This window comes from Girardinichthys multiradiatus, chromosome 6 (genome assembly GCF_021462225.1).
Source record: "Girardinichthys multiradiatus isolate DD_20200921_A chromosome 6, DD_fGirMul_XY1, whole genome shotgun sequence".
NCBI classification, from domain to species: Eukaryota; Metazoa; Chordata; class Actinopteri; order Cyprinodontiformes; family Goodeidae; genus Girardinichthys; species Girardinichthys multiradiatus.
This window is the reverse complement of record NC_061799.1, coordinates 41381667-41394988: the sequence shown is the minus strand read 5'-3', so window position 1 is coordinate 41394988 and position 13322 is coordinate 41381667. Positions and strand designations below refer to the sequence as shown.

The following is a 13322-nucleotide window of genomic DNA, read 5'->3' as shown; positions in this document are numbered from 1 at the left end:
ACAGCTAAATATTATAAGAGGTTTTGAGTTGTTGAATATGACAATTATTGTATTTTATGAAGGCTTCAAAATGATTATTAACAAGAGTGCATCTTTTGCCCAGTCTAAGGCCTGATCTCTCACCAGCGTCTTGTTAAATACCCTGTTTGTTTTAAAAGCTTTAAACACTAATTACTGTACAAAGGTCTGTGTAGAAGCATTAAAAAATAGACAGTTTGAGGCTTTATTCTCTTGATAGATCTCATGCACACTGCATGTAGTTACATAATTTGTTTGGTTTGAATGTTATCCGTCAGAAGTGTCATCTTGAACAGAACAATCTCCAGCCGAGATCAAACTCAGCCTTTCTGGTTCTCGTTCAGACAGCAGCTTCATGTTTTGGCAGATTCACCGACTGCTGTGCCTTTTAAAGAGAACAGTTTGTTTTTAACCAAAGTCTTCAATAAGTTCTGAAGTCCTTAAATGGACTGCTTTGCTTTTCCATGCATGCAAGAAACAGCCATATCTTCTGTAGAGGACCAGCATCACTGTGACAGTGTTGATTCTGTGTGAGGCACAGGAGAATCTGCTAAAAATCAAGAAAATTTAATTCAGAATCTTAGTTTGTCCTATAGAAAGACACAAAGTAAAATATAGCACTGTAAACACTATTAACATCATACTTGGTGACTGTGGGTTAGCTGGAAAATCAAAACATAGGACTTTTATTTAAGAAATTTAAAAAACAGATTTAGCATTTTCTAGTCTGGTTGGATTTTAAACTCAGGTCAGGTGATGTTGAGTCAACAGTTTAGGGGTAAAACAATGTGCCATTTAAAGCCTGTGGTTTAAATATCTGTTGCACAAAAACAAGAAAATACTTCACGTAATGAACAAAAAAAGAACAAATCTTTCTGAATTTGAATAATCCTGTTTGAACTTTTTGTACATATGAAGTAATTAATCACTTTATTTGGTAGTGCATTCATGATATTTACACTGACTTTCTTTTGTTGTTTGTTTTGTCTCATAGGAAAGTTAATAAGTGCTACCGGGGTCGCTCATGTCCCATCATAGTCCACTGCAGGCAAGTATAACATACATTATTTACTTCTGTGATGTTTTAACTCCAATTTACCCTAGCAATATAGTTTTGTTTGTGAAACGGGCTACAATGTGGCTGTTTGATTAACGCACTGAACTCTCTGGGGTGTTTTTATATGGAAATACAATGGATGTCTAGTTTTCTATGCAAAACTTCGATATGGACTGACAAAGTAGCAAACTGACCTGACCTGGAGCCCTTTTAACTAATATTAGCATAAGCATAACAATGAAACCACGCGACATATGTTATTCTTGTTTTTACACAAAAATATATTAACAATATAGTGTTTACCAAATTTGAGTACAAAGTGGCAATAAAGCAAACTAACAAATAGATGTTTTTCTTTTATTGGTTTACACCAGATCATCATAACATTAGCCATTAGGTTAGCATTAGTAGAACATTTTACCCATGTAAAGTATTCTACTTCTGTTATGTTTTATACCAAAATATACAAAAGTACTCTAGTCTTCTTTATGAATTCAGGGTACAAAGCAGTAAAGGAGCAAATCGACACAGAGCTCTCTCCACCTATGTCAGCTGTTAGCCTAATATTAGTATAACAGTGAAGTCATATCGCATATTTTTTTCATGATATTTAACACCAAATTACCAAACCAACATAGTATTGCATTTGAAATTGGGTACAAATTGACCAGGAGATCTCCTAACTAACCCTTGTTACCAAATCATGGAAGCTATATGGCTTATTTTTCATTCATATTGTTTTGACACAAAAATACTACAGTAACATTGTCTTATCTTCAAATTGCTTTAGTGTTTTTTCACAAAAAATGCTCTTTCCATTATTTAAACATTGCTTCCTCTTCATCTGGTCAAATCTGCAAGCTGAAACCTCTTTGTATTGTCATGGCAAACCAATCAACAAAAATATTCATTACCATAAAGTTGCTGATTTGAACTACACTATATACCCAAAAGTAATTGTCTGTCTACTCCACATTTATAATTAACTTTGATGACCTACTATTCTTAATCTATAAGGTCCAGTTTGTTGCCAGCAATAGCAACTTTAACTCTTCTGTAAATATCTTCCACAATTTGTGGAGTGTGTTCGTAGTTAGAAGAGAAAACCAGACGTGCAGCCTTCTCTCTAATTCATCCCAAAGATGTTCAAGAAGGTCGAGGTCAGGTCTCTGTGCAGGACAGTCAAGTTTCTCCACACCAAACTTTATACACCTACAGCCATGGAGGTGTTTGTAACACCGGACATTATTGATTTGGTGGTGTGATTCAATACTTTTGGCAATATATTGTATATTTGGGTGAGTATATCTTTAGGTTTTTCCTGCTGTAGCCATTTCTCTTGTAAAGATGGGCAGGCTGATTAACATTTTAGCACAGAAATTAGCCAAAAAAGAAGATAAACTGCACGCAGAGGAGGGAAAGTTCTAATTGGAGGTATTTTAGTTTGTAGTGCCTTGTCCATAGAGTGTAGGGGAGAGGGAGGGAACAGTAAAAGTCTTATAAAATTCTATCTTTTGTGTTTGCATATATAAACACATCTGCAAATTTACCTTCTGGGGGGCAAAAAAAGCTGTTGCATATTGTTAAATTGACATTAAAAAGAGAACTTGGTCATCCTCCATTTATAAAAAAAACAAAAACAAAAACACTTTCATAACGGTTAGCCTTTATGTCTGTCAGCTCGTTCCTGCACAAAGTGATATATAATTTAATGTGCCTCCAACACAATGATGAAACTGTACTTCTCTCAGCATATTAAATAGTCTTTATTATAGAGCAACCATCCACACAACTTGATCTTCATGACTTTCCTGAGTTATCTTAAGGGTTCCCAAAGTTACTTTGTAAAAGATAAATGAAATAATTTGGGGTTTAGGAGCAAGAACCCTTGTTATGGGTCTGTGAGTGTTATTTTAAAGTGGACTAGCTTTAGAATTTTTTAAGCACACTTTGAAAATATGCTACACAATAATTAATGCCATTCCATGTTTCAATGGTTTTCATTTGTGAATATTTGTAATTCATGCGGAGTCAAAATATACAGTGCCGATTTTTCTTCATAGCATCTGTAATTCACCCAGCCATGCTGGGTATCAATTTCTAGGAGAAATCCTAAATGATGGTGATGAATTATCTTCTTTATTAGTGATTGCAGTTCAAAATTTGGTTGGCTTCAGCTTATCCACCTGCTTTTTGGGAGGTAATGTCCTGAATAATCTGAAGGAGTATTCAACATAAAAAAAAAATACTTTGCACGGGTCCACTGCTGTCCATCTTTGCACATCAAGGGCAGAATTGCGGTCTGCCCTTGTTATTTGTTCTTTGACAAAAGGGGCTTCTGTGTTTCCTTTCTTGTCACAAAGATGTTGTCCAAAGTTTTTTCACCTAACTGTGTGCACTGCTGCCAATGTTTTGAAAGATCCGCATCAATGGTAACATAATTATATGGTGCCTCCCTCAGGGAGAGAGTCTTTATTTATTGGACACTCTTGGATGTACTGAAAAATCTTCATTACAACTGAACCTCTAACTCCATCCAGAAAATTCTCAGCTGCAATATTCTTAGCAGTCGTTCCCTGCAAATGAAACCATTGTGATGTAAAGTGATAATGGATGCACACTTTGGCTTGGAGGCTGACCATTGCTACACATATGGGTGATCCTTGTCTACTGATGTAATTGAGTGAACAAAAAAATCTACAATTATAAACAAGTTTGAATGTTGTAAGGTGGAGAAATACAGTTCTACATCTCCTTGTTTTAGGTTGATTTTAGTTGAGCATTATTTTACTGTACAGGTGCTCAGCAGATAAACATGCTACGCTAAAGGGTCACAACTATGGAGCTGTTTATTAGTGATTCTATGATCAAGTATTTGGTATTTGAGCATTTAGTAATGACAATTATGTTATTTCTGAAAGATCAGTGGAGTTATCGTTAGTCCACTTCTTAGCTTTGCCTTGGCCAAAACAGTCTTTAATGAAAGTTGTGGTGCTGCAGTCTTCAGCACCCTTGGCAAAGCAGCTGCTGAAACTGTTTAGAATTTGTCTCATGGAGTGTTACTTCTGTGTTTGGGAGGACATGACTAATTAGGATAACAAATCAGAATCAGAATCAGCTTTATTGCCAAGTTCGTACACACAAACAAGGAATTTGACTCTGGTACACTTTGCTCTTTTGTTCTGTTTTTGCATTACAGAATATACACATTTACAATTTACAATGTTCAATATACACATATCTAATAGAAAAGGTGCATTTGCAACATCTGTATGCTGTTGTTTTGTACTCTATTGAATGTTCATCAGAGAAACTGTCTTTGTGGCGGCTGGTTTTAGTAAACAGTGCTCTGTAGCGGCGACCTGAAGGTAAAACTCTAAACAGTTTATGTGCAGGGTGTGTGGGGTCTGCAGAGATTTTGGCAGCTCTTTTCTTGACCCTAGACCTGTATAAGTCCTGGATGGAGGGAAGGTCAGCCCTGAACAAGCTGTGAACTTTAAATTCAGACTTAAAGAAGTATCAGTATAACTGATGTACTCTAACTAGGGGAGAGAAACCTCCTCAACTTTGTCATTCCTCAACATAATGCAACAAATTGTGGCAACCCTACCCTTTATCATAAACATGCAAAACACAGGGCCAAGTTGTAGAGATGAGGATGAAATTGGACCCATAATCCCTTGATAAATATAAGAGTAGGCCAGTCCTGTGTAACGATGGAGCAAAGAAAAGACTGAGCGTGGTGACTTTCATTTTCAAATGGGCTTCTCAGAGCCAACATTGCAGTGCCATTTATCGCCCTAATGTATACAGAGAGCAGAGTGAAACAATCAGGAAGAGAAGCAAGCGAACAGAGAAGCACAGATGCCAAAATTCAATAACCTCACAGCAGCTCTCCTTCTCCATCCTTCTTCTGGTGTCTGTTTCCATCTAGTCTTTTACTTTTTCTTTTTCTTTAGCTTCTTTCTTCCTTTTTTCCTGTCAATGTCAGAATGAATAGAGCCATAGAAGGCAGAAGACATCTTGACATGTTCACTCACAGCCCTCAGCTCTGTTCTGTCATGAACAGATATCAGATGTTTTGATCACCTTGAGATGAAAGGACATGCACACACTCCAGTTTCCATGTTATTTTTTCAATAAATGCAGACCTACCAGTGAAAATTAAATTTTCTGAAAGCACAGACTCTTGCCAATGCACACATGTTTTTATTTCTATCCATATGAGAACTTAGAATTGACTTCCATTTATTTTAAAAACTCTATTTGTGCCCAACACCTAATTCACATCATTCACATCATAGTCCTAACCTTAAATTCTAAATTTAAAAATGGGGGATCTGGTTTATTAGGACTGGGCTTTGGTCCCCATATAGCATATTGTTCTTCAGAAGGTTATTGAATATACCAGAAAAGATACTAAATAGGTAACGTAAACAAATCTACACACACACACCAGATTTGGCTTTCCAGGATGAAATAACATCTTCTGAAAAAGACTTTTAGGGTGCATTCATCGTTTTCACATGCTTGAAATAAATCCATAATACAAAATATTTCCAAATACATTACTGTGTCTAATAAAATTTTCCTCTCTGTTTCCAGACTGTTAATTATGTGGAACAGAGGAAAAATTTATGTATGCCTGTTGTTGAAGTGAAAATGGTTCATATTTCAGCTATTGCACCTTTGCAGCTGTTTATTCATATAAATAGTAAATTCATAAAAAAAAAAATACTAAACCTCATTTGTCTGCTTAAGACTGGAGTGGGATGACATCAAACCAGAATAAAGCAATGCTAAAAAATATGGTAGGTGAATAAATCATTTGGTGGATTTTATTACCTGAACTGGGAAGCCTGGAGGCAGCACTTGTAAATTCTGTCAAATCTGCCTATATGTTTAACATTTCAAATGAATACTACTTTTCAGTATATATTAGACAAGACCTTTCAACACTGTTTATTTGCACAAAATACCGCGTTAAACACTGGTATTGTGGTAAGACTGCTGTTACAGTTGCTAGCAATACAAACAAAAACAAGCAGGAAACTGGACCGCTACAACTCTGAGATGAGGTAGACTCCAACTTCCCAGGTTAATGGAACACAGCATAATATTAGCAGTTAGCATTATCATAACACTGAAACCATACAGTTTTTTATGGCTTGTTGTGCTGACACCAAATTACCCATCATACGTTTGCATATCTGCAATGCGTTACAGTACCTAGGAAGATACACTTTCTTAAGTAAATAATGCTAAAGCATTGCCTTCCTACACATTTTAACATTCTAGCATACCTAATTTGATCACCACCTAAACCAGGCCGCCACACAATATTTGAATATGTTGAACAGATTTATGACATGATTACAACTTACCCAAGCCATGTATAGCACAGTTATGCAGCAGGGCTACAACATTTACTTTAGTGCTACTCAAATATTCCAGCAATGACACAGTCACAACAATACCATAATCTCCTACAAGAGTATGAAGATTCTGTCAGCACTGACAAAGATTCATTCACCTCAGCTTGCTGGAATCTTGAAACTAAAAGCTAAACTGATGGCTTCACCGACTTTTTATTTGGGCTAATTATTTGACCAATTGGGAATAGCATTAAAATTTAATTGCCAGGTGGTAAGTTTGGAAAGCAAAATAATAAAACAATGTGGTGACCTCAAATAATGTACTGAACACAGACTTTCACATTCTTGATCCCATTACATCGTAGTGGGTAGTGACTATACAATAACTATTAAAGAAATGACAGGACAGGACAGAATCCACTTCATTATATTTAGACCCAAATAAAATGCATTTTAACATACCCGCATACATGGCAAGATAGGACACATCGGACAGCAGCTTAGCTATGCCCTAAATCTTTTACGTCCCATCCCTGCAACAATAAAACACACCCGAAAACTGGTAAATTTCCCAAATAAGAACACCAAGAAACACAGCTATATGGCAACATATTTAAACTTTCTGAGACATGACAAATAACATTTCCTATGTTTTTTTTCTGAAACAGACAAATGCATCTGTATGTTTTACATGTAAAAACACAATACGCGTAAATTCTGTCTGTTGCACCAGTCCGTCAGAATCTGACTGACTGCATAGGGTGACTGTTTTCTCCAAACTCAAAATTGTAGTCAAAAGTTGGCTTGTAGTGACAGGCTGATGGCATCAGAGGGGGGTCTTTCAAAATATTGGGCAATATCACTTAACCAACCCTCATCTATCTTTCTTAAACTCTGACATATTTTTAAATACACTTTGATGTGACAAAAGTGTGACCTGTTTACTTTGGTGTCAGACTTGCAGAACCGTTTGTTTGTTGCAAAAATCGTATTTTTCCTAGTTTTGTTTTTACTTATGTGTTTTTATTTAATTTTTTTTATTTGTTGGTATAAATATAGCAGCATATTCATTTTATTTTTGCTTTCAGGTTTTGAAGCTTCAAGTGAAACTAAATAATTTCATGTTATATACAGTATTAATGGTATCTGGTTATCTCCCTGACAATGGTAACCTGAAAAAGCTTTGGTTGATATTCGCAACCAAAATAATATGCCAGTGTAACTAATGACTCTGTTTCTCTCTCTCTCCTTTGCTATCCCACCCCTGCAGTGATGGTGCAGGAAGAAGTGGAACCTACATCCTGATCGACATGGTCCTCAACAGAATGGCTAAAGGTGAGTGTCACCACCCCCTGTCCTTCCTTCCTGCTGCTGTGGAGAGACGTTACCATAGTAGCATGTCTATCTTGTATGGACCAAGTCAGGCAATTTTATTTCCAGTAATGATATGTAATTACATAAGTACCGCAGTTAGCAGGCAAACATAGTGTTACATTTCATCAAAACACTCAGAGGTGTTACCTGTTACCCTTTGAGCCAGAGAAAACAAACTGCGTTTGTATTGCTAATTAAATTTAGTCATATGCTTTATGTAAAAATTGTAACATTTACATGTGTTTCATGCCTTCAGTTGATGATTTTCTTAAGTGAACTTTATTGGTGATCAGTCATCACAGTTAAAATTATTTAAAAAACAACCTAATCACCATTTCCGGGATACAAATTTGAAAAGACCAACTCCTGCTAATTCACGTGTTTAGAGCAGTCTGGTAAATGTGTTTTTTTTTTTAAACGTTGTTGTCCCAGACAGGTACAATGAGCATGTTGAACTAAAAAGCAAGTCCTGTAGTGGACTGAGATTCATAAAGCTCAGACCAGGTCAGGGGTGGAGCATGTTAGGGAGAGGATGCTGCCATTAATCATTCTGATTGGGAAATTGGGGAAAAAGCTCCTCAGCAACCAGCTGGATCTGGAGTAAAGCCTCTTATACATTTTCCAAGAAAACAGGAGCGAAAGTAGACAGTGGGAGTGATGATGAGGGTCCTTGATGATTATGGTGGCCCTCCGAACACATATATATAGGGGCATGACAGTAAGATAATCAGAGCTACCAATGTGGGGCAAAGGGCCTGCTTGACATTAGAGTACACATGATCTAATGTCTTGTTACTTCTAGCGGCACATTTTAAATGTTGGTAAAATTTATGTAGCTCAGAATTGGTTGGTTGATGTCACTGGCAGGAACGAGGAGAGTGTCTGTCTGGGGGCGGCTGTTGCTCAGGTGGTAGGGGCTCGTCCTGTTGCCAGTTCGAACCCCGGCTCTGTCCGTCTCAGTCGGGTTCTCGGGCAAGACACTTCATCCAACTTGCCTGCTGATGGTGGTCAGAGGGGTCAGTGGCACCTGTGTATGGCAGCCTCACTTGTCAGTTTGTCCCAGGTCAGCTGTGGCTACATCTTTGCGATTCACACACTGTCAGTGTGTGAATGGGTGAATGACTGATTGTAGTCTAAAGCGCTTTGGGGTCTCTTGGGACTTGATAAAGCACTGTACAAATTCAGGCCATTTACCATTTAAAATACCTTGTAGGGTTATAAAGTAATATTCAGCTCACAAGATGAGGGAATGCATCATACTGGGTAAACAAGATAAGGTTTTTGTAGTTTATGGGAAAAGTAAAGTTTACAAATATAGTAAATTTAACAAATCATAAACTGTCTGTTAAGGCATCTGTAATCAGTAAAAGTATTTTAGATTCTGAACTGGAGATTATAAGATTATAATGCAGTACAGACTTAAAAGAAAAGGTGTGTAATAGCAGTTAAGTGTGGATAGGCAACTTTAACGTAGATGCCAACTTTAGAATTGTTAGCTGCTAACTGTTAGTTGTGGTATTCTTGCAGTGCTTATAAAGTCTGCATCTCGTCTCTTACAGTTTGCTTTTTCTACTTAGGCCTCAAGAAGCATGCTACACAAACAAGTTAAAACTGCTGGGGACTTCTTTGCTTTTGTAAAATTGTCTGTCAACCCAGTGACAAGTTTGTGACTCCAACAACACAACAGGGCATCTCCAGAACTCAAACAGAGATAAATGGTGTGAAGTTTAAAGCATTCATCTTATTGTCCAGGGCCCAGACAAGGTTGCATGGGGACAGCAAAAAAGTTACTTTGTGCAACAAACTTCCCTTTGATGAAAGCTTGATGAGGTTTTTGACATTGTAATATTGCAGGATCTTACGCAACAAGATCTTGCTACACCCCTAATGTGACTGTGATCAGTGCTGCCTGAGGCTGGCAGTGCTCTCTAGATCTGATTCATGCAAGAAATCACTGGCTTCATTTAGTTTATTTACCATTTATTTGATCTGTAAAAAAAAACAGTGGTAATATCAAGGTTTAAAAACTGAACTTTCACATGTAGATTCTAGGTTATGTCTACGGTCTCAGACATTTACTCCTTGCTGCGTGTTTTCACGCAGGGGTGCATATCTTTTTGTTCCTTTGTGTCCCATGGTAGTGCTGCTACTGTGGCAGAACGAGCTCCTGGGTCTTTAATTCCACATCAAAGGCTCAGTTCAGGCATCAGTAGTCATTCCCAGGCTGTCACACTGTGATCACGCTCTTCAGCACCCAGGGGCGGAGCTGGGAGGGAGCTGGTGGACATCAGGGGAGGGGTGAAGGACACATTTCTGTCTTTCCTGAAAGAGATACATACTCTCACAAAACAAAAACTGAATGTGTGGGCAGCAGAAAACTATTGTGACAACATGTAAGAGCATTTTTGTTAAAAGCATTGTTTCAGATCTCACATTTGTTTTTGCTTTTCGTTCCAATCTTTTAAAATGTGCCTCGTGAAGCTATTGATACCACTTACAACAACAAACTTCAACGTATTTCCATAGGATTTTATGTGATAGACTACCATCAAATAGTGAATATTTGTACCAGTTTTGCACATTTGGAGTCTGAAATATTTCTGCTCTTTAATGTCCACCTTAGTTGTGGACCTCTGCCGCTATTCCAGAGTTGTATTGTGTGATTAACCATCTCCTTCCCCTGCTTCTCGGTTGGTTTGCTCTTGTGCCAAACTATTCCTATTTTCAGATGATGGATTGAAGAGGGCTCTGTCAGATGTTTTATGATGCTGCTTTAAGACGTCTCCACAATTTTCTCCCTGGCCCGTATGCAGTGTTCAGTCAGCTTTCATTTTTGGACGTTTTATATGGGAGAAATTTACTGCCAAAAATCAAGACCACATATTTTCAATTTGAGAGCAGGATTTAATTCTGCTTATAATCAAACTAGTAATGCTTGCAGTCAAAACCTCTGCTTTCTTTCAAATATACTCTGTTCTCTCTCAAATCTTTGTTTCTGCACTCTGATCTAATCCTTCTTGGATAGATAATTTCTTCTCCTGCTTGCTTCATCCTCCATGTGCGCAAACTTGCTCTCTGCTCGGATCAAAACTCCGCTCTCAAGTTTCTTCCCTGCTCACAAATTCCTTTTGCTCTCTCTCAGATTAAAATCTCATCATCTTCTAGCAACCATATCAGCCTATAGAATGACAGTGTGCAACTGCTAGCTCACAGGCTTAGTTAGGGTGCGCTTGTTTCCTTCTACTGAGCGTACATGTGTTGCTACTTCCCTGACACAGGTCATATGGAGCTATATCTGGAAGTAAGTGTTTCTATGCATCTGGTAACCGTCGCAATTTTGTGAAATAGGTCAATCTACTTCAATGGATAGCTCAACTCAGCAAAGTACATTGACAATGGATAATTCAAACTATCCTGAATGATTTTAAACATTCAGTAGTTTAATATGTACGTCTGTTTCTATCAACATAAACATTTCTTTATGTTTATTAGAAACAAACACTTTCTTTTTACTTATTGGGATAGCTGTTTATGATATCTAAAATCATACATTTTATAAATAAATGCGTATTCTTCATTTTCCATAATTAAAGTGCTTCACAGCAAAATAACTATAATATTATACTTTCTACCATTGTTGCAGAATTTGCTGAGGCGTCAAATTCTGGAGCACTTGCTGAGCCAAATGCAATATGTTCTCAGTCATCAATTTTAGCAACAGAGGCACAGTCAGTAGAAGGAAACAGGTGCACCCCAACTAAGCCTGTGACTTAGCAGTTGCACACTGTCATTCTATTGGCTGATATGGTTGCTAGGAGATAAAACGACTTTAATCTGAGATTGAGCAAAAAGATTTTGCAAGGAGGGAAGAAACTTGAGATCCGTTTTGATCCGAGCAGAGAGCAAGTTTGCGCGCAAGGAGGATGAAGCAAGCAGGAGGAGAAATTATCTATACAAGAAGCATTAAATCAGAGCGCTGAAACAAAGACTTGAGAGAGAACAGAGTATATTTGAAAGAAAACAGAAGTTTTGAGTGCAAGCATTACTAGTTTGAGTACAAGCAGAATTAAATCCTGCTCTCAAATTGAAAATATGTGCTCTTGATTTTTGGCAGTAAATTTCCCCCATATAAAACGGCCAAAAATGAAAGCTGACTGAACACTGCAGACGGCTTTGCGATCATTGGCTCTTTATGTAGGATAATGATCCCAAACATGACTAAATCAACACAGAAATTGTTCATCAGGCACATAAAAAACCTTCTTCCATCGTCATTTCAGTCCTCAGACCTAAATCCTATAGAAAATGTGTAGTGTAAGCCTAAGAGAGGACTCTGGATTCTCTGGAGAGATTGCTGCAATCAAAAGGTGAATTTAGGGACATATAAATATCTGTACCAGATTTGTCAAAAGTGTGGAGGGTGTTCTATGTTTTTTTAGCAGAACATTTACTTACGGTAACCATATTGCAGTGAAGTGTAATGCAAAAGGCAACAAATTTGAGATGAAAATAGATCATAAACGATGAAGTGGAAAATATGGGTGTGGTCAGTACAGCAGCACCCCCTGGTGGATCCCAAAGAGCATGCTGTTGCAATTTTCCGAAGAAAACTGGACGGTAGTTTCATTTATGAATGCGTGAAACAATAAAATGGAAAGAAAAATATCCTATTATCCAAGAGTATTTTAAACATTGAGATTTGATGCATCTGATCGCTGCAGTGTAGCTTTCCTAATTTTCTGCTTTTTTCTCAATCATTGATTTGCACGACAGCAAGTTAAGGTTTTAATAGAACTGCGGTTAAATTAGAAGCACAAAGCATGCAGAGCAGCATCATGATCGCAGCTGCAATCTTAAAATCATCTGTTCAAAATAACACGCTTTAAATTTGCTTAAACACTAATACGATGCATTCTTGGCATATGCATTGCATCCTGTAAAGGCAACATGTGGCCACATATACACTGCTCCAAAAATTTAAGAAACTGGATAACCATACTGATACGCAATGAGCAATCATTTGATGAAAATTGTCAACTTGCAGAGGGCTTAACGCAAAGTCACTTAGAAATTTAAACTGAAAAACAAATGCAGCAGGGTAGTACAATGTGCTGGAATGTCATTGCAGCAACTCCAAATGGTGCTCAGTAGTTTGTATGCCCCGCCCGCATGTTCTCGTATGCATGCCTGATGATGTCAGAGCATGTCTGTCATTTCATAAGGAGTTAAAAAATGACGGATAATGTTCTGGGACATCTCCTTTCAGATCCTGACCAGGGCATTACTGAGCTCCTGGACAGTCTGAGGTGCAACCAGGTGGCATCAGATGGACCTAAACATGATGTCCCAGAAATGTACTATTGGATTTAGGTCAGGGGAGCATGCAGGCCAGTCAGTGGCACCACTGCACCACCAAAGAGTCTGACAATGGGTCTAAGATTTCATCCCAACTCCTATTGGCAGTCAGGGTGCCATTGTTTATCCTGTATAGGTCTGTG

The 13322-nt window shown here is 37.7% G+C and overlaps 1 protein-coding gene across 1 annotated transcript in view; it reads left to right on the top strand.

The window, feature by feature from the left end:
- LOC124869900 (receptor-type tyrosine-protein phosphatase N2-like) overlaps window positions 1-13322 on the top strand; it is a 274518-nt gene that overhangs the window by 249423 nt on the left and 11773 nt on the right. Inside the window, exons 20-21 of the mRNA XM_047368131.1 lie at window positions 1013-1066; window positions 7721-7785. Of these exons, the coding sequence (XP_047224087.1) occupies window positions 1013-1066; window positions 7721-7785 (119 nt within the window). The remainder of the gene's footprint in view (window positions 1-1012; window positions 1067-7720; window positions 7786-13322) is intronic.